The sequence below is a fragment of the Antechinus flavipes genome, chromosome 1 (genome assembly GCF_016432865.1).
Source record: "Antechinus flavipes isolate AdamAnt ecotype Samford, QLD, Australia chromosome 1, AdamAnt_v2, whole genome shotgun sequence".
In the NCBI taxonomy this organism is placed as follows: Eukaryota; Metazoa; Chordata; class Mammalia; order Dasyuromorphia; family Dasyuridae; genus Antechinus; species Antechinus flavipes.
Genome location: NC_067398.1, coordinates 300,269,621 through 300,295,381, shown reverse-complemented (window position 1 = coordinate 300,295,381; position 25,761 = coordinate 300,269,621). Strand labels below are relative to the sequence as shown.

Sequence of the window (25,761 nt, the reverse complement as noted above, 5' to 3'; positions counted from 1 at the left end):
TTTAATAATAGCTATTATATGTCATCTTCTCTTTTTTGGTCCTAAATTGTGGAAAAATTTGCTTTATGCTTTTCTGATAATGATTTGAAATCCAGAATTCATAAAGAATGGATTTGCATGTATTAAACTGATAATGAATAATAATAGTTTCAAAAGAAGAAGGGCATACTATTAATAACCACATGAAATATACTTCTACTCCATAATAATAAAGAGATGTAAATTAGGACAACTTTAGAATATAACCTAGAATGACAAAAAATAGCAAAAAATTCCCTGTTAGCTAGAGTGCAGGGGAAATGTTGGTGGAGCTATCAGTGATGAAATGTTTTGAAAGAGAAATATGATAATGTAAAATGAATCATAAAACCAGTTATGCATTTTGATCAGGTTGATTCTAGTTTTAGGACTAAGTGACTTGCCCATTGTCATGTAAGTAGCAGAGTTTGGAGGAGAATGAGAATCCTCTGACTCTTAATGTAAAATCTTCTTTATCTATCATTCAGAAATCAGAAATTCTTATATTCAATGATTAAAGAATGGTTGAACACATTATGACATGTTAATGTAAGAAATATTTCCAAAAACTGTGACCAAAGCACAATCAAAATGTGCATATTCTGATCCAGTATTGTTTCTACTGGGCTTATGTCCCAAAGAGATCATAAAGGAGGGAAAGGGACCCACATGTGCAAAAATGTGGCAGCTGTTTTTGTAGTGGCAAGAAACTAGAAACTGAGTGAATGCCCATCATTTGGAGAATGACTAAATAAGTTATGATATATGAATGTTATGGAATATTATTGTTATCTAAGAAACAATCAGCAGGATGATTTCAGAGAGGTCTGGAGAGACTTACATGAACTGATGCTAAGTGAAATGAGCAGAACCAGGACATCATTATTCATGGCAACAACAAGATTAAACGATGCTCAATTCTGATGGATGTAGCTCTCTTCAACAATGAGATGATTCAGACCATTTCCAATGATCTTGTAATGAAAGAGCCATCTACACCCAGAGAGAGGATTGTGGGAAGTGAATATGGACTACAGCATAGCATTTTCACTTTTTTGTTGTTGATTGCATTTTATTTTCTTTCTCATTTTTTTCCTCTTTCATCTGATTTTTCTTGTGCAGCAAGATAATTATATAAATATGTATGCATATATTGGATTTAACATTTTTTTTACCATGTTTAACATATATTGGATTACTTGCATTTAGGGAATGGTTGGGGAAAGGGAAGGAAACTTGTAAAACAAGGTTTTGCAAGGTTCAGTGTTGAAAAATTATCCATGCATATGTTTTGAAAATAAAAAGTTTTAATAAAAAAAAATTTCCAAATGCCAGTAAATGTGAAATTATAAGGAATTGTGGAAAAACAAAGTGATACAAATTGAAATCAGTAGAGCCATAACTATATATAATTATATGTATGTAATTATGTTAAAACATCAAAAAGAAAAATCAAAAATAGCAAACTGGGCCAGAAAGTGATATAATACAAAAAAGCCATTATTTATAAATTCATTTAGTTGCCTTTTAAATGCTAAGGGTTTTATGTAAAGTTTCATTCCTTAGTTTGAATATATTTTAAATTATTTTTGCTTATAGTTATGTGTAATAGAATAAAAATTTTTAAATATCATTAGAAAATATGACTTTTCCAGTGTTGGAGTAAAGTAGGTGTTATCTACCATCTTCATAATAACAAAAATATGCTTGAAATGAAATGAAAAACAAAACTATGCTTACACATTCATAGATGCATAGGTTTTTGGAGTTGGGAAAGACTTAGGATATTATTTATTCTAAGTCTGATTTATCAGATGAGGAAACTTAGGCCCTAAAAGATTGTCTTTTTCTCATGATCATCCAAGTATTAAGTGGTAGAATAGAGAGTTGAAACTCAGACTTCCTGACTTCAAATAAGAGGTTCTTTCCATTATATTATCTTAGTAATCTATAGACTAGTTTTCTAAAAGATTTATAGGATGCTCGTAATATTTTAGAAATCCATAGTTTTTGTTTTTAACAATGCAAAAATCTTGTTTATGGAATTTTGAAGTTAAGCCCTTAACTTCAAGACTAAGGATGCACTTGTATTTACTAAGGAATCACAATATAGTATTTCATTTAGTAGAATTGTGTTTTTTAAAAATTTATTGTTTTTGTAATTTTTTTTATGCCAAGTTGGAATATTACTTTGTTAAGTAAACTTGTAGCAGTTCTCGTTCTTTTCATCTCATGAGTTTGTGTATTTAGCTAAAGCTGTCTTTTTCTTTTCCCCACCTCAAGAATTGTACTTCCTTCCCATGATTGCGTAATATTTACATGAAGGGAAAAACTCTATGGTAACCTAGTTATGTAACCTTTTAAAATATTTTTATTATGAATAACCCACATTCTTAAGTCATCTAGTTTTATTGTCAAATATTCAAACATTTGACCATAAGTTGGTTCTATTTCTGAAAATAGAATTATTTATCTTCATGAAAGGGAGTGCTTATGATCTTAGTTCCTGAGCTTTATGCCATTTGGGGATAAAAATTTGTTTCATGTTTCTCAATGTGAACATTGAGTTGAGACCTTCTTGCATCCTTTTGATGGATAAATTTCTGGCTTCTGATGCTGACTGAATAATTATGATGTTCATGAATTTTTTTTGTTGTAGGTTGTTGTCTTTAATCTCATATATGATTATTCAAATGCTCAGAATTTAGAACCCTAGCTGATTTTGGCAAGTGGATACTTGGTGCTGCCACCTTATGAAAAAAAATACGCCAACATAGCCTATTTAGTATTCTGGGAGTTAAGTAGGCTCTTGTTACTAGTCACATTCATGACATTGAAAACTTGGTAGAAAGTAAAAACATTCTCAGCACATTTTTGGTCATTCCTTTTGAACCCTGTAAATGGCAGCATATTTCAGAGTTCTGGATCGAAGTCTACAAGGCCTGAATTCCTGCCTCTTTCACTCATGGACTGGGTAACTCTGGGCAAGTCATTTGAATTCTGACCCTCCATTCCTCATCTGTAAAATAGGATTAATAATAGACCTTACCTCAGAGAGTTGTTGCAAAGATCAAACGAAATAATGTGAGTGTATTAATGTAAGTGAGAGAATATAAAGCACTTAGTAAACCTTAAAATGCTATAGAAATACTGGTTATTGTTATTCTAAAATCCAACCTATTTTTAGTTCATTGAACATGACTACTATTTCTCATCTCTGTGCCTTGGACATGTCTGTTCTCTGTGCCTGGAATGTTCTGCCCCCTCACCTTTGCCTCTTTCTCTGGCTTCTCTCATGATTCACTCAAATTTCACTTTCTACAAGAAACCTCTCCCAGTTCTTCCAGCGAGTTCTCCACTCCCCTTCTCCCCGAGATTGCCTTCCATTTACTCTGATATATCTTGTATCTGTCTAGCTGTTTACATGTTTGTTACCCTATTAGAAGGGAAACTCTCTTAAGGGCAGAAGTTATTTTTGCCTTTCTTTGTAATTCTAGTTATTATCGCGGTGTGTTGCATATGGGAACTACTTAATACTTAATAAATACTTGTTGACTGACTAATACTACTATTAGCTAAAACATCTATGTTCTGTTGTTAGGGGAGAATATAAGAAGTCTTGTTTTTTTTTTTTCTGTTTTTCTCCTTCCTGATTGAATTCAGCATATATATTATTTTTCTGGTTCTATTTTCTTTGTTCTCTTCTTTAAACAATGTGTATCTATTCACTGCCTTTTTCAAATTTTAAAAATTCTTATTTATAATTGTAATTGTAAAATTCTATTATATTTATATGCCATGATTTATACAGCCATTCCTCAACTTGTAGACAGCTTGTTTCTAGTTTTTTGCAATGAGAATAATACTCCTATAAATCTTAGATGTTAAATACTCTTGAGCAAGTTGCTTCTGCTTCTCTAATATGAGATTGGGGGAAAAATATCTAAGCTCCTTACAATTCTAAGATTTTGGCTTTGCCCAAATGAAATTATTCTATTTTATCAATTCAGTAAAGAGAAACATATTTGCAAATTGCCGCATTCTAATATATCATTTCTCTTTTTCATTAGGTTTTCCTAATTATACATTATGCACCACTGGTGAACTCATTAGCTGAAGTCATTCTAAATGGGGATCTCTCCGTGTTCTGTTGTAGGTCTGAACAAGATATTCAGAGAAGTTCTGTAAGTCTTTCACTTTCATAATGTACATGGACTATATTAATGAAAGAATACCTTGATTTTTTTTTTTTTTTTTTGGTTAAGGTCAAAATAGGTATTTTGTTTGTATAATTAATGCTTGAGAGAAGCATAAGAGCTAATGGATAGGGGCTGACTTTGGATCTAAAGTGACTTGGATTCACATCACCTCAAATGCACACTGGGAAACTTAAAATCACTTAAACTTCCAGTGCTCCAGGCAAAGATGCCTGTCACTTGGATATGGGAATTTCCTCATCTTCGAGGCCCCTAAACTAATTAAATCATAATTGAGGACACAAAACCAGAAGGCTTTCTCTGAGCTGCTTTCTTGGATCTCCCAGGTTTGAGTTCTCTCTTTTCTTCTTCCTCAAGTTACTTTCTGTTAAATTTATTTGCATATATGCTATATACTCTTCATTAGGATGTTGGTTCTTAAAGAGAAGTGACTGTTCCATTTTTTTCTCTGTTATCTTTATTGCCAAACACAGTATCTTATATGTAGTAGGCTTAATCAATGTTTATTGAATTTGAAATTAATTTTACATAGTGAATTAGCAAACTTTAAAGTCAGGAAGATCTGCATTCAAGGCCCACCTCTGACCCATCATGGATGTATGACCTTGAACAAGTCACTTTGTGCTTCAAGGAACTCTAAGAACTTAGGAATAAAATGAATACTCTTCTGCAAATGCTTTATTGGAGGTCTCTGATAAATATTTAATATTGAATTAATGAGTGAATACTAAATTCATTGGTACCTAATATGACTTTTTGGTGACAAATTAGGTGTTTGTAACCCTTTTCACTCCAAACATAAAAAGTATTTGCAAGTCTACTACTGATAATACAGAAGACCTCAGCAGTACAAAAATGGATCTTTGTATCTAGGAATGCCATTTTGTGTTTGCAAAACACCTTAAAAAGAGACATCATTAATGTTCCATCAAAGATTGCACTTGAATTCAGTGCCCATTTCAAAGGTTAATTTTATAGGATGAAGAAACTCTTGGAAGATGTGATATCTTAATAAATTAAACAGGAAATCACAATAATATAGTGTACTGGTTTGCTAATTCAGTGAGGGTAAATACAGAAAGTTCTTGCAACCTTCTATATGTGTGATACATACTTCAGCCAAACTTTATAAGATGAAGGACCTTGAAAGGAGTGCAATAGAGATATTACTGTTAGATTTTTTTTCTGTTTAAATAATCTCCTCCTCCTCTTGTTTTTAACTCCCCACTTCTTATTCAATAAACTGAAAATGAGACTTGATCTGGATGTGAAAAAATTTGTTGTTTAGAGTGAGAGTGTCATCTAACTTATCCTGATATTTGAATTTGAAGTCATATGTTGGTCTTCTGATGACCACAGTTTAAATTTGGGAAGAAGATAAATGTAGTATAACTTGTTTGACAGTAGTCATGGCAAGGTTACTTTTCTTCCTGATGAGTGAGAACTGCCTTCTTTTATTTCCTGTACAAGTCTGATGGGGTTTTATCACACTTGTTTTAAGTCTCTTGGTCTTTTTTAACCTACTTTCTCCTTCCCGTAACATGTAAATAAATTACTGGTACTGTTTCATGTTACCAGCAGACCTTTCACAAAATACAACTAAAATTAAACAAGGAGAGAAGTTATTTAAAGAATATGTAATTGGGCATTGAATTCAAATACACCAGTTTAGTAAGATACATGAACAATAGAAACTTATATGTCAAAATATGTTGGTTAGTAATAGAGATATATGAAATAGGGTAACTTTTACTATTCTAGTCTTGCAAAAGCAAAATAGTGGCTTCTAATTTAAGGAAATGTAATGCAAGATCTCTAAGCCTGGAGCAAGTATTAGTTTGTTACTTTTTACAAATGAAAATTGATTTTTTTGTTGTTGTAGAATTTGCATAACTACTTTTTGTTAAATCTGGCTCTCTTCAGTTATCTTGAGATGTTTTATCCTTGATCCCCAGAACTAAATTAATGTATTTTGGTTTAAAACAAGAGATTAAGAGAGGCCTCATAACACTTTTGATAGGAGCAAGGCTGAGCAGGAATCCCGAAACTCCTTTAGAGGTAAACTATCAAAATTTGAAAGAATTTGAAAATTTCTGTTGAACATAAAGGGTTTTCTTTATCTTAGAGGCAACATGGTTTCCAAGAAGAAAATGGACTTTGATACAGTTCCAAATCCTAGTTCTAATAATTGGTGACTTTGGAAAATCACTCTATTTCTTAGCTTCTGTAGCTTTCAAATGGGTATAATATTCCCTGATATATCATCCCTGGAACATAGAAGGATCTTGTTAGTTAACTTGAGATATCAACAGACAGGGTTAGACTACAGTTCATTGGGCTGCAACAACAATATGAGATAACAGTCAAAATGCCTAATTCATTCTTTGGCTATATTAATAGGAGTTAGTGTTGAGATCAGAGATAGTGATAATTCTCTTCTATTTTCCCCTGGTGAAGTTTAGTTCAGGGCAACACATTTTAAGAAAAGCATTAATGAATAGGAATGTACCTAGAAAAGGATGATTAGGATTATGATAGGAATATAGACCATACCTTATTAAGAGCATTTAACCTGAAGCATAGCAGATTTAGTGATTTTTGGGGAAAAGGACAATGTCAGAGGGCTAAGTCCATAGCAGACATTTGCTAAAGGCAGATTAATTGATAGGGTCGATTGATTATATAAGTGTAGTGAGTTACAATAGTATGAACAGTAGACACTTCTAGCAACCTCACTGGCTCAAGTCTAGGACCTAGTAGTTCTTGGGGTGGTCACTAGATGATAGGTACCCTAGAGATCTGGAGCACGTCCCCTTGGTAAATCATTTATCCTCTATGTAAGAAGACTTAGCATTATTGCTAATTTTTTCTGTTAGAGAATTCTCATATGGGTGTTATATGGATAAATAGGTTGCTTGCTTTTCTTAACTTACATGTTTGCTAATTTAAAATACTACTAATTTATTTTGTGTTTCTCAGGTTTGGATGCTATAATACTGTCTTTCCAATAGATGTGATTTAAATCAAACGTTAAATATTCTACATATCAAAACGTCTTAACTTCAAATCATGATTATAATATTTCACTGTGTATTTTAGTATAACCCTAACCTCATGTATAAAACTAGGAATTAATGATAGTCTTAGGCACGTATATCTTTGATTTGGAAAGGAATAATAGGCTTCTGGGAGGTAGTGATTGAGGAGTGGGAAAAAATAGACATCCATAAATCAAGTTCCATAATTGGTAGGTTATAAAATGTTTCCATAAAGATTAGAACTTAATTTGTGTTTTCCATTTTCACATGGTTATTGTGGTTTATCACAGTATTCCCTCAGTGGAATTATAGCTCCATAATGCAGTTATCTCCTGAAGCATTCAGTATGTTATTCTGGTTAAATAACAATGTTTAGTAGAATAAAAAAAAAATCACAATGTAAGCTTCTTCAAATTCTGGGCTACTTAATTAACAATATAATAGATTTACATTTAGAAAATCCTTATAGTTATCTTTTTTTTCCTCTTGAAACAGAAGAAATACTCCTTCTATAATAGACAGTATAAGTCTTGTAATCAGAGCAGAATTCAGATCCTCCCTCAGATACTCACAACTGGACAAGTTACTTAATCTCTCTAACTTTCAGTTTCCTCAAAATGGGGATAATCATAGCTCCTGTTTCTTAAGATTTTTGTAAGAATCAAATGAAATAACATCATAGTGCCAATTTTAAAGTGTTTTGTAATTGCTAGCTATAATTATGTTGTGTGTGTATTTTTAGTATAGAATTGTGATTTTATTGGCATAGAGAACTTCCAGTAAGAAAACTCCCTCAACTAATCCAGATCCACTAAGTCAACAAGCATTTATTGAGTACCTTCTTTGTGCTATGCATTAATAATGCACATTCTTTGAAAGGCTGTATTCTTGAAGAATTAGAACATAATATTATTTTTAATGATATTTCATTTTTCCAAATACATGCAAAAGATAGTTTCCAACATTCACCTTCACAGTCTTGTGTTCCAAATTTTTTTTCCACACCCTACCCCCCTCTCTCCAAAGCAGCAAGCAATCTGATGTGCAATTCTTCTAAATGTTATTTCCACATTTGCCATACTGAACAACCAAAAAAAAATCAGATCAAAAGGGAAAAAAAACCACCTCTTTGGGATACAAGCCCAGTAGAGACACTACTATATTGAAGGGTGTGCACAGTTATATATATATATATCTCCAGATCATTTCACAACTCCACCAACAATGCATAATGCAGTTCTTAATAGAAGGATACTTTATGTAGATATGTAGGAAATCTCTTGATTTTTCAATAATACTCTCCTCTGGAGAGAAAACAAACCTGTACAACTTACCAGATGGTCTCTGAAAATTGCTGTGGCCAAAAAATTATCACCTTCTTGCCAAGTTGATAATAAGCTTCTCTATATATAGCTAAGCCAGTCCTCACAAAATAAACACACAAAAAATTAAAGAACAGGCATTATCATTCATTTTGATATTGCATCCTAAGACCCATGGGACCCTAACATTTGACTGACTTGAAATCTCTAATATGTAATGTTTCCCTTATTAAGATATGTTTGTGAATAGAAACTTTTTTCCCCTATTTTTATGTTCAGCACTTAGTACAATGTTTTGCCCATGTAGTAAGTACTAAATAAATATTTTTTCATTCATTTATCTTGTGGTCATCCTGTATATTCTCCTGCTTTTATTATTTTATTCTGTCAATTCATTCAGATTTTTTGAGTTTCACTGAATTCTTCTGATACATTTTTAATGCAAAGTATACTTTGTTTTCAATTCTTTACTACAACAAAAAGTCCTACTACAAATGTTTTTGTTTATCTGACTCTTTTCCCTCTACCCCAGTGCTTCTTTGAGATATACCTTGTAGTCATATTATGAGGTCAGAGTATATGGTTGTTTTGTACTTTTTGAGTGCAGTTCCAAGTTGTTTTGCAGAGTGATTGGAACAATTCACAACTCCACTAACAGTACATTAGGGTGCCTGTTCTCCTACATCCTTTCCAGTAACTGACTTTTTATCATCTTTGCTACTCTGATGATAGGTGTTATTGCAGAACTGCTTTAATTTATATTTTTATTAGTGATTTGGAGCATTCTTTCATGTGGTAGTTGATTATTTGAGCTTTCTTATTTGAATTTTCAGATAGATGAAAGTTTATCATATTTATAGCTTTACCATTATAGTAATCATTTATTTGTAACATTCTCTTAGAGGAGTGCCATTTTCATGTCAATTGCAGCACCTGTTTAGGTTTTATTTTTCACATTAGCTTTAGTTGCATTATCAGATCCCTTTGATGGTATTTTGCATTCTGGATATACTTTTGGGCTTTAGTTCAAGAATCATATTAAGATTTGGCATACAACATATACATACTTATACATCTGCTAGTTTAGTCAGTCTGTTATATACCTATTGATAATTTTCATTCTGGAATGAAATATGTATACTTTTCAGTGATTACATCATGTACTACAATTCCTAGTCTTGTTTTAAAGCCATTCAAGTCAATATCATTGTTTTTAATTTGGTTTATCTTATATTGCCTTGCTTATGATTAATTTTGAATAATGTGATAATGTGTATTTTGGCTGAAAATACAGTATCTTTCCATGTTGTATGCAGACTTAATTATACAAAGGTCTAAAGAACATATATTGGGCAATTGTGTATAAACAAACCTGTTGATTTAGAAAGCTCTGCATTCTTAATTTATTAAAAACTGAGATTACTTAGGTTTTGCGGAAGGCTAGATGGCACAGTGGAAAGAGTACTAGGCCTGGAATCAGAAAGACCTGAGTTCAAACTTAACTTTAGGTACTTAATGAGCTGTGTGACCCTAAGCAAATCACTTCACTTCTGTTTACTTCAGTTATATTAGCTGTAATATATCTTACCTTCCAGAGTTATTCTGAGGATCAATAAGATAATATTGGTAAAGTGCTTAAGACATTAAGTTGGCACTATGTATATGTGCGTACGTGTGTGTGTGTGTGTGTGTGTGTGTTTGTATTAGCTATTCTTGTTCTTTGTTATTAATATTGAAAAAATACTAATACTAATGCAAGAATATATCAGTCCTAAAGTATTTAAGTTCTGTAGCACACCCTGCACTATACTGTGTGCATTGAACATAAGTTCCTAAATCCTGAAATTTTCTAACTACTTGTGTTTTGGGAAGGTAGTGTATGAACCTGTTAACTTTCCCTTAATAAGACTTTTATTGAAATGTAATAAGTCTCCTGGGAAGGAAGTTGCTTATTGAGAAAATAATATTTCCATCCAGTTCTCACAAATCTTTAGCATCATTTTAGATTTGTTATTTAACATAAGTGATAACAGTATTTTAAAAGCATGAATATTTTTGTAAGTGCAAATTATAAATTAACTGGTTATAGTTTCCTAAAGGACACTTATAGTTATAATATTAGGCCAACCTTAAAAGGGATATTAAGACAATTTCCTTTTTGAGAAGAGAATTAATCCTGTCGCATGTTTCACTTATTCAGCATGACTTGTAATTTATGCTTTCTGTTTTTATAGATTTAAATAGAACTTTAGTGAACATTAATACTAATCAGTAACTTGTGGCCACAGTGAACTTCAAAATTGCTGAGTTTACTTCTAGGCATTATCTTTGGTGTTAAAAGATTGTACTTTCTTTAAAGCCTCGATTCTTTGGCTATTGCTAGGGAAAAGATCAACATCAGTTGTAATATTGTCTTTTCACATTGAGATATATTTAATTGAAGGCTGGCTTATTTTATGCTTCAGATTTATTTGTATTTTAATCTAATTGTAAAATAGGTATATATTGTTCTATTTTTTCAGTTGTGTCCAATTCTTTGTAGGTTTCTTTTTTTAGTTTTTGGAGAAAATACTCTGGGATGGTTTGCCATTTACTTCTTCAGCTCATTTTAGAAATGAGGAACTAAGGCAGAAAATTAGAATGTGTCTGAGTCTGAATTTGAGGTCGTGAAGATCAATTTCTATCCACTTAGCTGTTCTAGGCAGATATGGAGATCCAATATAATCAGAGATTCAAAATTTTTTGAACTCCTGTATTCATTCAGCAAGCAATTATTTGATGCTTAATATTATGTGCCAGGAACTCTTCTGTCCTGTGATGATATCATCAATCAGCTAGCATTTATTTAGTACCTGCTGTGTGCTAGGTACTGTGCTCAGTATTGGAGATAGAAAGAAAGACAAAAACAAAAAAAGCAGTGAGCACAATTGTGAATAGGGAAAACAACATACAAAGAACTACATCCAAACAAAATAGATGCAGGATTAATTAGAGGTGGTTTCAAAGGGAAAGCACAGAGATTGTTCGAGGAAATAACAAGGAGGCCAGAGTCATTGGATCACAGCATGTATTAAAGGAAGTAATGTGTAAGAGAACTAGCAAGGTGGACAGGGGTCTGTCCCAGCCCTTGAGCAACTCTCATTCCTATGGGAAGGACAGGGGGAAAACAATTATGTAAATACAAAATATATCCTATTTTACTCAGCAAACATTTATTAAGGGTTTTCCCTGTGCCAGGCAGTGTGGGACAACAATAGGGACACAGAAGAGAGCAAAATATACAAACCAAAAAACCCAAATCCTGCCCTCCAAGAACTCCCCTAAAAACAACTCTAAATATGAGACTTACAGAATGATAAGTGATGGAAAGTGGTCTCTGAGGAGAGACTCTAGTAACAACTAGCAAGGAAGGGAATGGGCATGGCCTCCTGCAGAAAGTAATATTGAAACTTAATCCTGAAGTGGCCAAGGAATCCAAGAAATAGAGGTGAAGAAGGGCAACATTCCAGAGAGAAGGAACAGCCAATAAAAAGGCCAAGTCAGGTGAAAAAGCGGTATGTGCTAAAAACAGCAAGAAGGCCAGTATCATTGGCTTATAGACCACATTCTTTCTGAGATTTCTTTCCATATATCTTGTATACCTAGTTAATTGCCTGAGCTCCTTGAAGACAAGGCTTATTTTTTGCCTTTCTTTGTATCCCTGGGCACTTAGCACAGTGCCAAGCACATAATATATCCTTAATAAATGCTTGCCAAGTGATTTGTTCATTTACTTTAAAGTGCTTTCTTCACAGTAATCCTTTGGAGACATAATTCCATATTTTACAGAAAAGAAAAATGAAGCCTTAGGAGTGTAGATGCCACCCAAGGTTTTTTATCTCACTGATAAGTGAGGAAGCTGGGATTTTTACTTTATTCTTCTGATTCTACACCAGATACTGCTATCAAGGATTGCCTTCAACATTAATGGAAGGATAAAAGCATTCTCCAACTAAGTACAATGCAAGGTAGAGAATGAAAAGGAGAAAGATCAGACTGCTTTAGAGAAATCTGAGAAAGGAGTGATAAGTTTCTGTTGCGAATTAGTGAAAGCTTCACTGAGCTAGATTTGAAGAAGAGAAGGATTTTATTTGTTAGAAATAAAAACAAAGGGAGTGGGCTCCAGACATATAATAAAAATGTGATTCAGGATAACAGGCCAAATCTAAGAACATGAAATTTAATAGGGATAGACATAAAGGTTTGCACTTAATTTATGAAAACAAACAATTTTCCTGATTAGGTTTGATGGGACTACGCAGCAGTTTATATAAAAAAGATGTAGAATTCAGTAGGCTCCTAGTTCTCTCTCTGTAAAGAATGTTATAATAGCAACTTAAATAGTGAATGTATTCTTAGGCTGCATTACTAGGGTCAATGTCTATAGAACAAAGGAGTCTATTAGAGTCCTGCTATAACTTGCCTAGGTCAAAATATTTCTGAAATATATTTCTTTCTGGACACCATATTGTAGTATAAGGATCAGGATCACTAAGTTGGTCAATCAGTTACCCCATGCCACTTAAAGTGGCAAGATGATACACCTTGATATCTTAACCAGATGAGAATATTTGTCAATTGATGAATCTGTGAAAGATTTGGGACTAAAGCTTTACCATATCCAGAGAGTGAACCAGAATGTGTAAAGCTATGCTGCATAGGGAATTTCTGAAAGCATTTCAGATGTTTGGTCTGGAGAAGAGAAGACTTGGTATGTGTGTTAAGAGATCATAAATCTAGAACTAGAAGCTACTTCAACTGTGTCATTTTCCAGATGAGGAAATTGAGGCCCAGAGAGGTTACATGATGTCAAAATTCACACAGGTATTAAATTGAGAGCTGGGGGATGGGGAAGAGGGAGCTGTGGGAGGTAAGAAAAAGGATGAAAAGGCTTCAAAGAGCCATTGTGGAGAGAGGGATAGTGAGTTGGTAAGGAAGGTATAATATAATGACCAGCAGCAATGAAGGCCTAGTTGTATAATGTTTAGTGGATGTAGTCAGAATGGTTGTGCTTTTTTCATCATTCATTCATTAATACTAGTGTTAGAGTAAAGACAGCACGTGGTAGGAGTGATCAAAGGCTGAGGTTTGGCAAAGCTTAATTGGTGATGTGATAAGGGAGACAGGGATTCAAGAAAGGAAAACCATATAGAGTTGAATTGGTTCACCAGAGGGTGAAGATAAAGAAAAGAGGAGAGAATGGTTAATGCAAAGGAGAAGTACTGGAAAGTATTGAAAGGCCAAGGGATTAGAAGTCCCAGTGAAGATGAATAATAGACTTTTGAAAGGGTGGGCTAAGAAAGAGGTGCAAAGCCAATAAATTTTGTATGAACAAGGGAATTTGGAAATTTTTGAACATGGAAGTATGGTGCCTTTGTAGAAGATGGCAAGGTTAAAAGCATAAACATCTTTATGTGACTTATTCAGGTCACTAATATGCATTTGTCTATTAACATGTCATATATTTTCTTTTTAAGAACAAAAGCTCGTGACTTTTGTCTGTTAACAGATTAGTTCAACTTGTTTAAATGATTGTTTTATTTTTAACCTTGTAATTTAGATTTAAAAAAATATATAAAACACTATTCAGATGGTTAGCATGCATTTATTAAATGCCCACTATGTATCAGATATTGTGTTAAGCTCTGGAGGTATAAATTCAGAAATAAAAATCCTTGCCTTCAAGGAGCTCATATTCTCTTGGGAGAGACATACATACAAAATAAATGGTGGGAGGGGATTAGTAGTTGAGGGGAAGAATGATGGATCAGAAAATGATTCCTAGAGAAGGTGATTCTTAAGATGAGCTTTCAAAGACACTAGAGATTCTGAGTACAGTCCACCCAGACATGTGCAACAGTACCAAGATAAGAAAAGCAAGAATGTCAGTTTGGCTGAAATGAGCAATATATAATAAAATAGGTAAAGTAAATGGAAATCCTGTTTTGAAGGGCTTTAAACACCAAGTAGAGGCCTTTGTTCTTGGTCTTGGAGGTACTTTGAGGTAATATGGTCAGTACATGTTTTAAGAGAATCACCTTGGCATCTGCATGGAGAAGGGAGAGACAAGTTGACTGAGAAGTTGTTCTAATAAGTCAGAAGACAAAGGCTTGAATTAGATTGATTGCTGGATGAATAGATAGAAGGGGATTTATGCAAGAGAAACCGACACCTTGGATTAAGTTAAATTTGAAACAAAATTTGACTTTGTAGAAGATGTACTGTTTCTTTTTTTAAGATTGGCATCATCATAGAAGATTATAAATCCTTTCAATAACCCTATATTAAGGAATAAAGTTGTTTTAGCTTTTCCATGATAATTGTGTTTTCAAACTGCTAGTCTATGTTTCAGGTACAATCCAATGTTTTAGTGTGGTGGAATCAAAGTTAACTAGAAACCATCCCTCCCACTACATAATGGCTCCAAAAATCCACAAATTAACATTATTTATGTTGTATTTTTATTTATTTTGCTAACTACTTCTTAGTTACATTTTAGTCTGATTTAGCAGTATGCACCATGCCCAGAGTTTGACACTTTTTTTTTTAAATAACTTTTTATTGATAGAACACATGCCAGGGTAATTTTTTACAGCATTATCCCTTGCATTCACTTCTTTTTTTTTTTTTTGAAAATGAAACTTCTAGATATTTTATTAAGGTGGAAGAATTGATACTTTCTTTTTTTTTTAAATAATTTTTTATTGATAGAACGCATGCCAGGGTAATTTTTTACAGCATTATCCCTTGCATTCATTTTTGTTGCGATTTTTCCCCTCCCTCCCTCCACCCCTTCCCCCAGATGGCAAGAGTCCTTTACATGTTGAATGGGTTGCAGTATATCCTAGATACAATATATGTGTACAGAACCAAACAGTTTTCTTGTTGCACAGGGAGAATGAATTCAGAAGGTATAAATAACCCGGGAGGAAAAATATAAATGCAAGCAGTTTATATTCATTTCCAGTGTTCTTTCTCTGGGTGTAGCTGCTTCTGTCCATCTTTGATCAATTAAGGCTCTCTTTATCAAAGAGATCCACTTCCATCAGAATACATGAGTTTGACACTTTTGTGACACTTCTGTTGTACTGATGTTCTTGATCCCAAGAAGCTACTGGTTACTTGGGAAGAATGATGATAGAAGTTTGGAACACCTAACCTTGAGTTCTTAGATATTTGCCTGCTGTGTCACTGAATCTCTCTTAGCATCAGTTCTCCAGTCTATAAAATGAGGATGATAACAGTACCTGCTTCACAGGGTTGTAAGGATGATCAAGTAAGGTGGTGTATGTAAAGCATTTTGCAAACTGTAAAATGCTATTTAAATGTCAGCTGTTTTTATTATTATTTATGTGGCAACTACTTCCCACCTTCCTAGTGGGATCTAAATTTCTCCAAGCTTTCTCATACAAGACTTTTGCCCATGTTCTTTTACTGAGCTTCCATGGCAGGGGGGGTCCACTCAGAATGTGAGTACCTTTCTTTAGGTTCCCAGATATTATTTAAGTACCAGTATAGTAGAATTATGTACTAGTTATCTTTTACCCTAGCCATACATCTTTTTGATACATACCCACCCATATTATCTTCTTGACAACTTTTATGCACTTTTTAGCACACAAGTCATTAATGTTAATATAATTTATCCTTTGGTGAGATATATAAGTACTTTATTTTTACAATTGGCCTCTTATTAAATAATGCACATATATATGTATCATGCTATCACATTATCATTGAGTTTATAGCAACTTATTTATAGAATCTTTTAAATTAATCCCTATGAGTTTCATGACCCATAACATATAGCCCAGGATCCTGTTATTGAAGCTCTCTACATGTATAGTCTTTAATATGTTTTTAGAAATTTTTTATTTTGCTGTTATCTGATCTAAAACTAACTTGTATTCAACTGGGAATGAGTATTGAAATAAACAGTTTTAAAGATCTATTCTTGTCTCTTCTACTTGTTTTTAGGCAAGTAAACAAAAAGTGTTTGATTTTCTCTGTTAGAGTTCTTCAAAAGAAAGATGGTGTATTGATCTATGTTTTAATAAAACAATAATATAAATCAGATGTTGACAGATGTTTCCTGTCTTCCAAAAATATGTTAGAAAGCCTTTTGTTTTTATAATCAGTATTCTTTTGCTAGTTGAAAACTAGAATAATGTATGGCTTTGTGTATAGGTCCATTTTCAACTAGGAATTTATGTGAATAGTGGAGCAGTAGAATGGATTTATAATTGGTTTTGGATTTTAGCCTTATAGGGGTTTTAGATTTGAAATGGATTCTACAACAACTTTCAAAATATATTTTACTTTAGTCTATATTAAAGTTGTCATATCTCTGGTACATGTTCATATTTTTGGTAGATTAGGAAGACCTAAAAATAATCTTACATAACATGCCAGTGATGAGAAATTTATTGTATATAATTCAAGTGAGGGTAAACTGAATGTTGTAATTTGTTAAATTGGTTTGATTCATTCACCAAAGATAAAGTGATAATTTATAAAGTCTTGAGCAAACATTCACATTTCTGGAGAATCTTTTCATGTGGTTTAAAAATTTCTGTATAGCAAATTAGAATAAAATGAGGCTTCACACATCTTAAAATGTCTTCTTTGTTGAATTTTCTAGGCAAAGTCCAGCATAAGGTGTTTTATTAAGCCAACTGAGTCACTGGAAAGATCTCTTGAAATAAATAAACACAAGGGAAAGAAAAGACAACAAAAGAGACCTAACTATAAAAATGTTGGTGAGGAAGAAGAGGAGGAGAAAGGCCCTGAAGAAACCCAGGAAGATACTGATAAGACTAAAGGTATAGAAGGTAGTTCAAAAGGCATGAAGACAAGTGGGGAGAGTGAAGGTGAGTAAATCATTGAATTTAAAAAAATATATGATGACTGACATTTAATTTAGAAATATTGTTTAGGTCAAAATAAGTTTCTTGTTTGAAGTATATAGTATATACTTTTAATTCAGTTACAATACTTTTTAAATTATTTTACAATAAAATGTAAAATATGTTCCTTAAACATTTTGAAATTGGATTTTTAAAAAATTAAAATATTTTAAATATCTTACGTCAGTTTTGTCAATCTTTTTGGAAAGCAAATAATCTCTTTATAAATTCAGATTTTTAGTTAGCAAATATGTTTAAAGTGAAGTGTATCAGTACTCTGTGTACATTTGCTTAATAGATTCTTAAATTCCTTTTTCCTATCACTAATTCTGGTTTACTTTTTACTTCCCATTTCCATGTAATTAACTATTCAGAAAATAGTATTCTTGTTTGTGGAAAACATTGCCTATAAAATATTGTGTAATTCCTTCTGTTGTATTTTAAGCATATATGCTTTTAGACCTTGCAGAATTTTAAGAGTTGGAAAGAACCGGAAAGAACCTCAGAGGTGATCTGGTCCAAACCATACCTGGTCGAGAATATCTTCTACAACATTCCCAACAAGTCTATTCTTTGTGAGTGGTGATAATGGTAGTAGTAATGGTTCATTGCAGATGAGATCAAAAGAGATTTTGTGACATATAAGAGAGCCTTTTTTTTTTTTAAATATAACTCTTAGGTAGTCTGCTATTCCGTTGTACTGAAGCATTACATTCTTTTTTCTAGCTGTTCTTCTGTATTGATGCACCATTAGGGGATGCTCTTCAGCCAGTTATTTCAGCACTCTGTCAGGATTGTCAATATATTTCTCATAGTGCCAAAAACAATTCAGAGAGTGAGAACTCATTTTCTGGAAAATGCACATCTCTCTAACATACAGCCAATGCTCTATCTTTCTTTTGGGTTAGGATTTTCTTAGCACTTGCCATTTTATAATGTATTTAATGATTACATTTTCATTAAGTATTTGAGAAGAATTTCATTGATGCAGTAGTAATATTGTGTTGAGGCTTTTAAGAAAAATCACCTAAACCTCAGTAATGTGCCTTTTTAGACCAAAACATAAATTAGATATTTTTATTCTAAGGAGGCAGTGATATGAGTTTGGGTTTTCTTTTTGATAAATCAGCTTCACAGATTTTTGTAAAGAAACAGATTAAATACAGGGCAATGTACAGAGTAAAGTTTTTTTTTTTTTAACTAGAAAAAATTCAGTTACTTAAAATAATAGTGATTGTTTCAGAGAAAATATTACTCTCTTTTGCTCTTTTAAAAAAGATGTTTTGCATATTCTACTCTTGTCCATTTCTTCTGGGAAAATGTAGCGCCTTTATTCCATCCCTTTTAAGGGATAATTTTTAATATTGCACTGCCCATGACTAACTGTGGTATGGACAGAGATTTACAGGGTTTGCTATGGAATCAAAATTAAATTAGTCACCATTCCTAGGCCATCCCAAAGCATACAAGTTGAAATCAAGAACTTAAGCCACTTAAGACAGTGGTTCTGCTCAGGTTAGTTGAATTAGTGGGGGGGCTTGACTATCCTTTTTTTGAACCTCATGTCCTTTGTACCAAACGGCCTTGGTTTGGAGGATAATGGTTAGGGATGGGCAGGAGGCATTTTTATAAACTTGTTAAAACAGTATTTGGAAAGCTATTTAATTTTCTATTAGAATGAGCAGGGCATAGGAGTTTCCCACTAGTACATTTGCTTGTACAGCTGATACTTATTTTACAGCTCATACAGACATAGCTTTCATTGAACCTGTCAGAATTTTTGGTGACCTTAACATTTTCTTTAACAAGTTAGTCATTCCTAAATATGATATGCATGTCATCTTTCTCATCTAAATGGCTTTGAATAAACATGACGATCATTTACCCATTGTACAAAGAAAGTCTTCATTTGGCAAAGATGATTACGTTCTTTAACTTTTTGTTTCCCATATTCAAATAATGAGGGAGAGATCTGAGTATGTTTCTCCTTTAGGCTGTATCTATATCAGAGTGAAATAATACTGAGTTTAATCCATGTGACTTGGAAGAGAATTTGTACTCCAGTTGAATAAATACAGCTTTGCAAAAGATTTAAAGACTCTTTGTTTACCTGTCAGAATAGGCTGCTAGTATTAAGTCCTACTTCTGAGAAGTAGTGATCAGATGGCCTCAAAGCTAGAGATGTTTTTAGTCACTTGTTGGGCAGACAGACAAGAACAAAGAAAATTTGATGCTTCCCCCAAAATAAAAAATAGCGTGATTTTGGTGGAATTTTACCTTTTTAAAATGAAAATTCTCAGTTCAGGTATAGCTGATATGGGAAGCTTCACAAATTGAAATCTGGAAGAGACCTTAAGAGATCCAACTAGACCAACCTTTTTCATTTTCTAGGAAAGGAAACTGAGACATTAAGTATTTAAATTACTTGCATAAAATCATATAAATGATAAAAAGTAAATAATTTAAAAATTAATAGTTTAGTAGTAATAATAACTAGATAATTTAGATAAACTAGAATTTGAGCTTAGGTTTTTTAAATTTAAAGTCTCATTCTATTACTTGTCTGAAGGCTAACTGATCCATTACTTAATTTGGTCAGATTTATGAAAACAGAATTTCTGTAAAAATATATTTTTAGTGCCTACAAAGTATTAAATTTCATTAAATTAAGATTGGTTGGGCTGTCCTTGCCTTGACAACTCAACAATCAGCAACCAATTTTCAAGCATGTGTCCCTAAACCTGTTCCTCTTTCCTTGTTTCTGTCAGTTGTGCTACCATTTACCACATCTCCTATGCTTGAAGTTTTAGAATTATCCTTGAATGTTTACTAGTAATTTTCAGTGGGTTTAAAGGATATAAACATTGTATTTCAGAATATTTGTGCTACTTTACAGCTCTACTTACGAGTATATTAGTGTTCCTCTAATTTTCATTTTTATCAGTCTGATGGATATGAGCTAAAATCTCCAAGTTGTTTTAATTGCATTTTTTTATTGTTAATGATTTGAAGCATTCTTTCATACCTTTCATCTTTTGAAAAGTGCCTTTGAGTATCTTTTGCTGAATGGATTTTGTTCTTACCTGTTTGTATTAGTTACATATATTTACATTTGTGCATGTGCACACACACACACACGCACACATACATACATACAATTAGGCCTTTTTTTAGAAAAATTTGGTACAAAGAGGTTTTTTTTTTTCCATTTGAGATCCTAATTTTTTATTCTGGCTGCTTTGATTTTATTTTGCAAAAAAATTTTTTTTACCTTTATATAATTAAAATAGCTTGTTTTATCCTTTATTGTCATTGTTCCCTCCTTTTTGGTTAAGAATTCTTTTCCTAGTCATAGATGTGCAAGTTTCATTCTCCTCTAATGTAAATATTATTTAGATTGGCTTTTTGGAGTTCATTATTGGTTATAAGAAGTAATATGTTGGTTCAAATCTTTTTTTTTTTAACCTTCAAGGTTTTCTAAAAGTTCTTGTAAATAAAGAGAAGACATAGGTTTTTGTGTTCCTAGCAATGTAAAAAAGACATGAAATCAGATTTAAGAGAGTAATTACAGTGGAAAGGGAGACTTGGGTTCTATTTCAAGCTTTGTCTCTCTTGGCCTGTAAAATGAGGGATATGTACTAGATAATCTTTAAGGTCCCTTTGTACTCTAAGCCTATGTATATATGTTTCTAGTCTTGACTTTATTGTATTAATAAAATTCCTTAAGATCTCTGCATCTTAGTTGCCTTATCTGTTTTGGTGTTAGGAGAAGATAGTAATACCTCCCTCAAGTTATATTTGCTGGTATACCCTCCTTTTATTTTCATTACCATTATCCCTGGTGTCTATATACACAGTGCATTTAATTCTTTTCTAATTTTCTTAATATTTTGGCATGTTGATTTAGACATTAGGGATCTGATTTAACTTAGAAAAATTAGCCAATCCTATTTTCTAAATGTTAACAAAGTAAGAAGATATTACCAAAGATGAATGATTCTAATGCTTATTTGTATTTGTGAAGCATTTGACAGGGAAGGGCTGCAGGGAAGGAGTGGAAATAGGAGGGGAGGATATAGAGATAAAAAAAGAAGCATTTTGGACCCCCCAAGGCATTTCTTTTGGTGGAGGCAGTTAAGCTTCCAGATGCTGCCACTGGGGTCTGTTTATGACAGCCCACTTTCAACTCCATTTATTTTTACCCACATAATTAGGTTAATTAAAAAGAAGGCTTATGTGTATAAGCACATAGACAATGTGGTGTAGTTATAAGTGTGGTCACATTACCCTAGACTTATTTAATTGTATCATCTGAACTTGTATAATTAAAATAATTAACAATCAGATTAGTCTAAATGTTGCACCTATTCTCAAACCTTCTTCACATTAAAACCCAGAAAAAGAGCCACTTGGAATTTGTTGATTGGCAAGAAAAAAGTTACCTGGATTCACAATGCACCTAAATTTGTTGACACTGGATACTTAAAAAAAAAAAAAAAAAACAGGTTTTGTCATGGGATCAGATAACAAGAAATGACAATCACTTTTTTATATAAAGGTTATATGTAGGTTAACTTATCTCTTTATAAAGTGCATTTTGACTTTTCAGTTCAGTTTCTAGTCTGCCTGTATAGTCTTTATTAGATAATTTTTGTAAGTGTATTAAGAGAAAAAAGTAATTCTGAACAATACAAATAAACTAACTTTGTTGCTTAGAAAAATTTAGCTAATTCCATTTATTTGTTTATGGAAATAATTGACATTTCACACCCTTTATTTTAAAGTTATCTTTTATCTACAATTTGCTCAGTGTAGCTCAAACTAGAACAGGGATTTTTTTTTAAAGCTTTTTATTTTCAAAACATATACATAAATAGTTTTCAACATTCACTTTTGCAAAACCTTGTGTTGCAAATTTTTTTCTCCCTCCCTTCTCTCTTAATTTCTCTCCTAGACCGCAGATAATCCAATATATGTTAAACATGTGCATTTTATATATATATATATATACTTCCCCAATTATCATGCTGCACAAGAAAACTCAAATAAAAAAGGAAAAAAAATGCAAACAACCACAACAAAAATGAAAAAAATTATGTTGTGATCCACACTCAGTCCTCTGAGTGCAGATGACTCTCCATTACAAGACCATTGGAACTGGCCTGAGTCACCTTATTGTTAAAAAAGAGCCATGTTGATTAGAATTGATCCTCATATTATCTTGTTGCTGTGTAAAATGTTTTTTTGGTTCTACTCACTTCTCACTTAGCATCAATTCATGTAGGTTTCTCTAGGCCTTTCTGAAATTTTCTGGCTGATCATTTATTATATAACAATAATATTCATAACATTCCATATATCATAACTTAATTTAACCATTCTCCACCTGATGGGCATCCACTCAGTTTCTTAGTTCCTTGCCACTATTAAAAGGGCTACCACAAACATTTTTGCACATGTGGGTCCTTTTTCCATTTTTTATTTCTTTGGGGTATAAGCTAGTTAGATACAGGAGAGAAATACTGCAGGATCAAAGAGTATATACAGTTTGATAGCCCTTTGGGCCTAGTTCCAGAATGGTTAGATCAATTCACAAGTCCGCCAACAATGTCTGAGTGTCCCAATTTTCCCACATACCCTCCAACATTCATCATTATCTTTTCTTGTCATTTTAGCCAATCTGAGAAGTGTGCAGTGGTACCTGAAGAGTTGTCTTAATTTACATTTCTCTGATCAGTAATGATTTAGAGCATTTTTTCATATGATTAGAAATGGTTTTAATTTCTTCATCTGAAAATTGTCTGTTGATATCCTTTGACCATTTATCAATTGGAGAATGGCTTTTATTCTTGTAATTTTGAGTCAGATTTCTATATATTTTAGAAATGAGGCCTTTATCAGAACCTCTGGATGTAAAAAAATTTTTTCCTAAAAGTTTACTGCTTCCCTTCTAATCTTATCTGCATTGATTTGGTTTGTACAAAAACTTTTTAACTTAATATAATCAAAATTAGCCATTTTACATTTCATAATGCACTTTATTTCTTCTTTGGCTACATATTCCTTCTTTTTCCACAGATCTGAGTAGGCTGTCTTTTGTTCTAATTTGTTTATAATATCTATCACACTTTTATGTCCAATTCCTGAACTCATTTTGACCTTATCTTAGTATAGGGTAGAGCATGGATTCTTAAATTTTTTTGTTTTATGTCTTCTTTGGCAGTTTGGTGAAGCCTATGGACCTATTTTCAGAGGTCCTATTCAGAGGTCTATTTTCAGAAGAATATTTTTTTTTAAAACTAATTATGTATAAATGCAGTTATAAAATATATTTGACAAAAGTTTTTAGATTCTAAATCAAATTTTCTGAACTAGAGGAACTGAAAAAATAGCCTGTAAAATAAACGACCTAAGCTTTCTTTATTCTTTAATATGTCCTGAATTAAAAACCTTTTAAGAAAGCCTTCATTTGCAATGAAGCTAGCAAAATTTATAGTTACTCTTCCAAAGAAAGCAGGAGATTCCTTCTCAGACCCTTTAAAAGAGATTATCATACATTGCCTTACCTTGGACTAGATCAGACCATAAAATACGGATAAATGTGCCAGTTTTCTTGATAAGGATATGTCTGGGTTTGGCAGCAAAGTCCACAATATGGAATCTAATGGTCTTCTTTATTGATATGAAATATCTAGCTCCATTTGTTAGAACCCCTTTTCTTTGGCTCTCCACCAAACCAATTGTGGTCATGTTCTCATAATTTCATTATGGGTGTGGTAAGGGGAGAATGTTTTAAAGCACTTGTGGAAAGAATTGGGAATGATAATTTTTCAGTTTTGAGAAGATGATTGACACATATAATATGAATTTGTTTTGGAGGAGGGAAGGCATCTTTTAGTAAGGAACTTCCCGATAAATTATTCAGAATTCATCCTGCTATTGTTTGAACACAATTTTCTCTCTCTTTCACCTTCATATAAATATGTGTGTATTTGTTCAAATATGTAAATTGTAGAATTTTTTTAATCCTAGTTATGATTGATGGGAAATGGGTGAAAGGTAACCAGAGATAGAATTATTACAGTTTTTCAAAAGAGAGATTATTAGTTCTATTTCCCTGAAAAGTGTTTTATTTCACAAATAGTAAGCAGATTAAAATGTACATTATCCTTGTAAAGTAGATAAATTATTACAATTTAAAAATAATGAAGAGGAGTTATTAGAAATCCAGGAACTTTATTTCTGAGTTGCTAGGTTTGTAATTAGAACATGACCCATTTGGTTTCTTACTCTTCTTCCCAGTCCACCCTACCCAATCCTTCATTCTGTAATCTAGAACTAGACTTTAAACATCAACAATCATCTTGACACAGAGATTTGGACTTCCTATATCTTTTTAAGCTATATAGAAATGAATTCAGTCTTTGGGTTAATGTAAAGCTGGCAATCATTGTCATAGATGCTAATCCAACGCAGTTAGTGGTAGCATACAACTTCTCTATGCTATATGCACCGTTTTCTTTCTCCCTCCTTTCTTTTCTCATTTGTGTCTGGTTAGGCCTGTTGATTAAAGCTTTGCAAATGAATCCAAAGAGACATTTAAGTCCCATGTGAGGCAGTAAGTTTTTCTTGTTCTGTGGCCACATACTAGGATTTTAACTCTGACCATCTGTATTACAGATGTCTGCTGTTGATCACCAGAGAGACCTTGCTGTATAAATAAATAAAAGAAAATACTTTTTTAAACATCTCAATTATTTTTCCTTCAAATGATATAGATCTTAAGTCATACATTCCTGCCCATCCTATATGACTCTTGACCATATTCTCCTGTAAGTTCTCTCCATTCTCACTGCTAGATAAAGCAAATGGTCTTCAGATGGAGCCCTAATCCTTTCCTGAGTTCCTGTACCTCATCTCCAAGTTGCCTAGTGATATCTCCATTTTAATGTCTTCTAGATATCTCTCGCTCACTTTGTTTGGAATAGAATGTATCATTCCAGATTGTGAGTCATTCTTCACTTGTCAATTTCACTTACCTTCATTTTCAGTCATTTGACAAGTGTTGATTATGGTTTCTCTTCTCTCACTTCTGTTCTCTTTATTGTCTTCTCTTGCTTCTGTTCCTTTTTTCCTATTCTCTTAGGTCTATTCAGGCCTATAGCAATTCTTTCTTTGAGTTTTTAAATAACACCCTGATAGTTGTTCATTCTCTAATAAT

The 25,761-nt window shown here is 32.6% G+C and overlaps 1 protein-coding gene across 6 annotated transcripts in view; it reads left to right on the top strand.

The window, feature by feature from the left end:
• CLEC16A (C-type lectin domain containing 16A) overlaps window positions 1-25,761 on the top strand; it is a 217,043-nt gene that overhangs the window by 34,234 nt on the left and 157,048 nt on the right. For all 6 annotated transcript variants that reach the window (XM_051963155.1, XM_051963146.1, XM_051963162.1 and 3 more), the window contains exons 9-10: window positions 4,089-4,202; window positions 17,276-17,504. In XM_051963155.1, coding sequence (XP_051819115.1) covers window positions 4,089-4,202; window positions 17,276-17,504 — 343 coding nt within the window. The remainder of the gene's footprint in view (window positions 1-4,088; window positions 4,203-17,275; window positions 17,505-25,761) is intronic.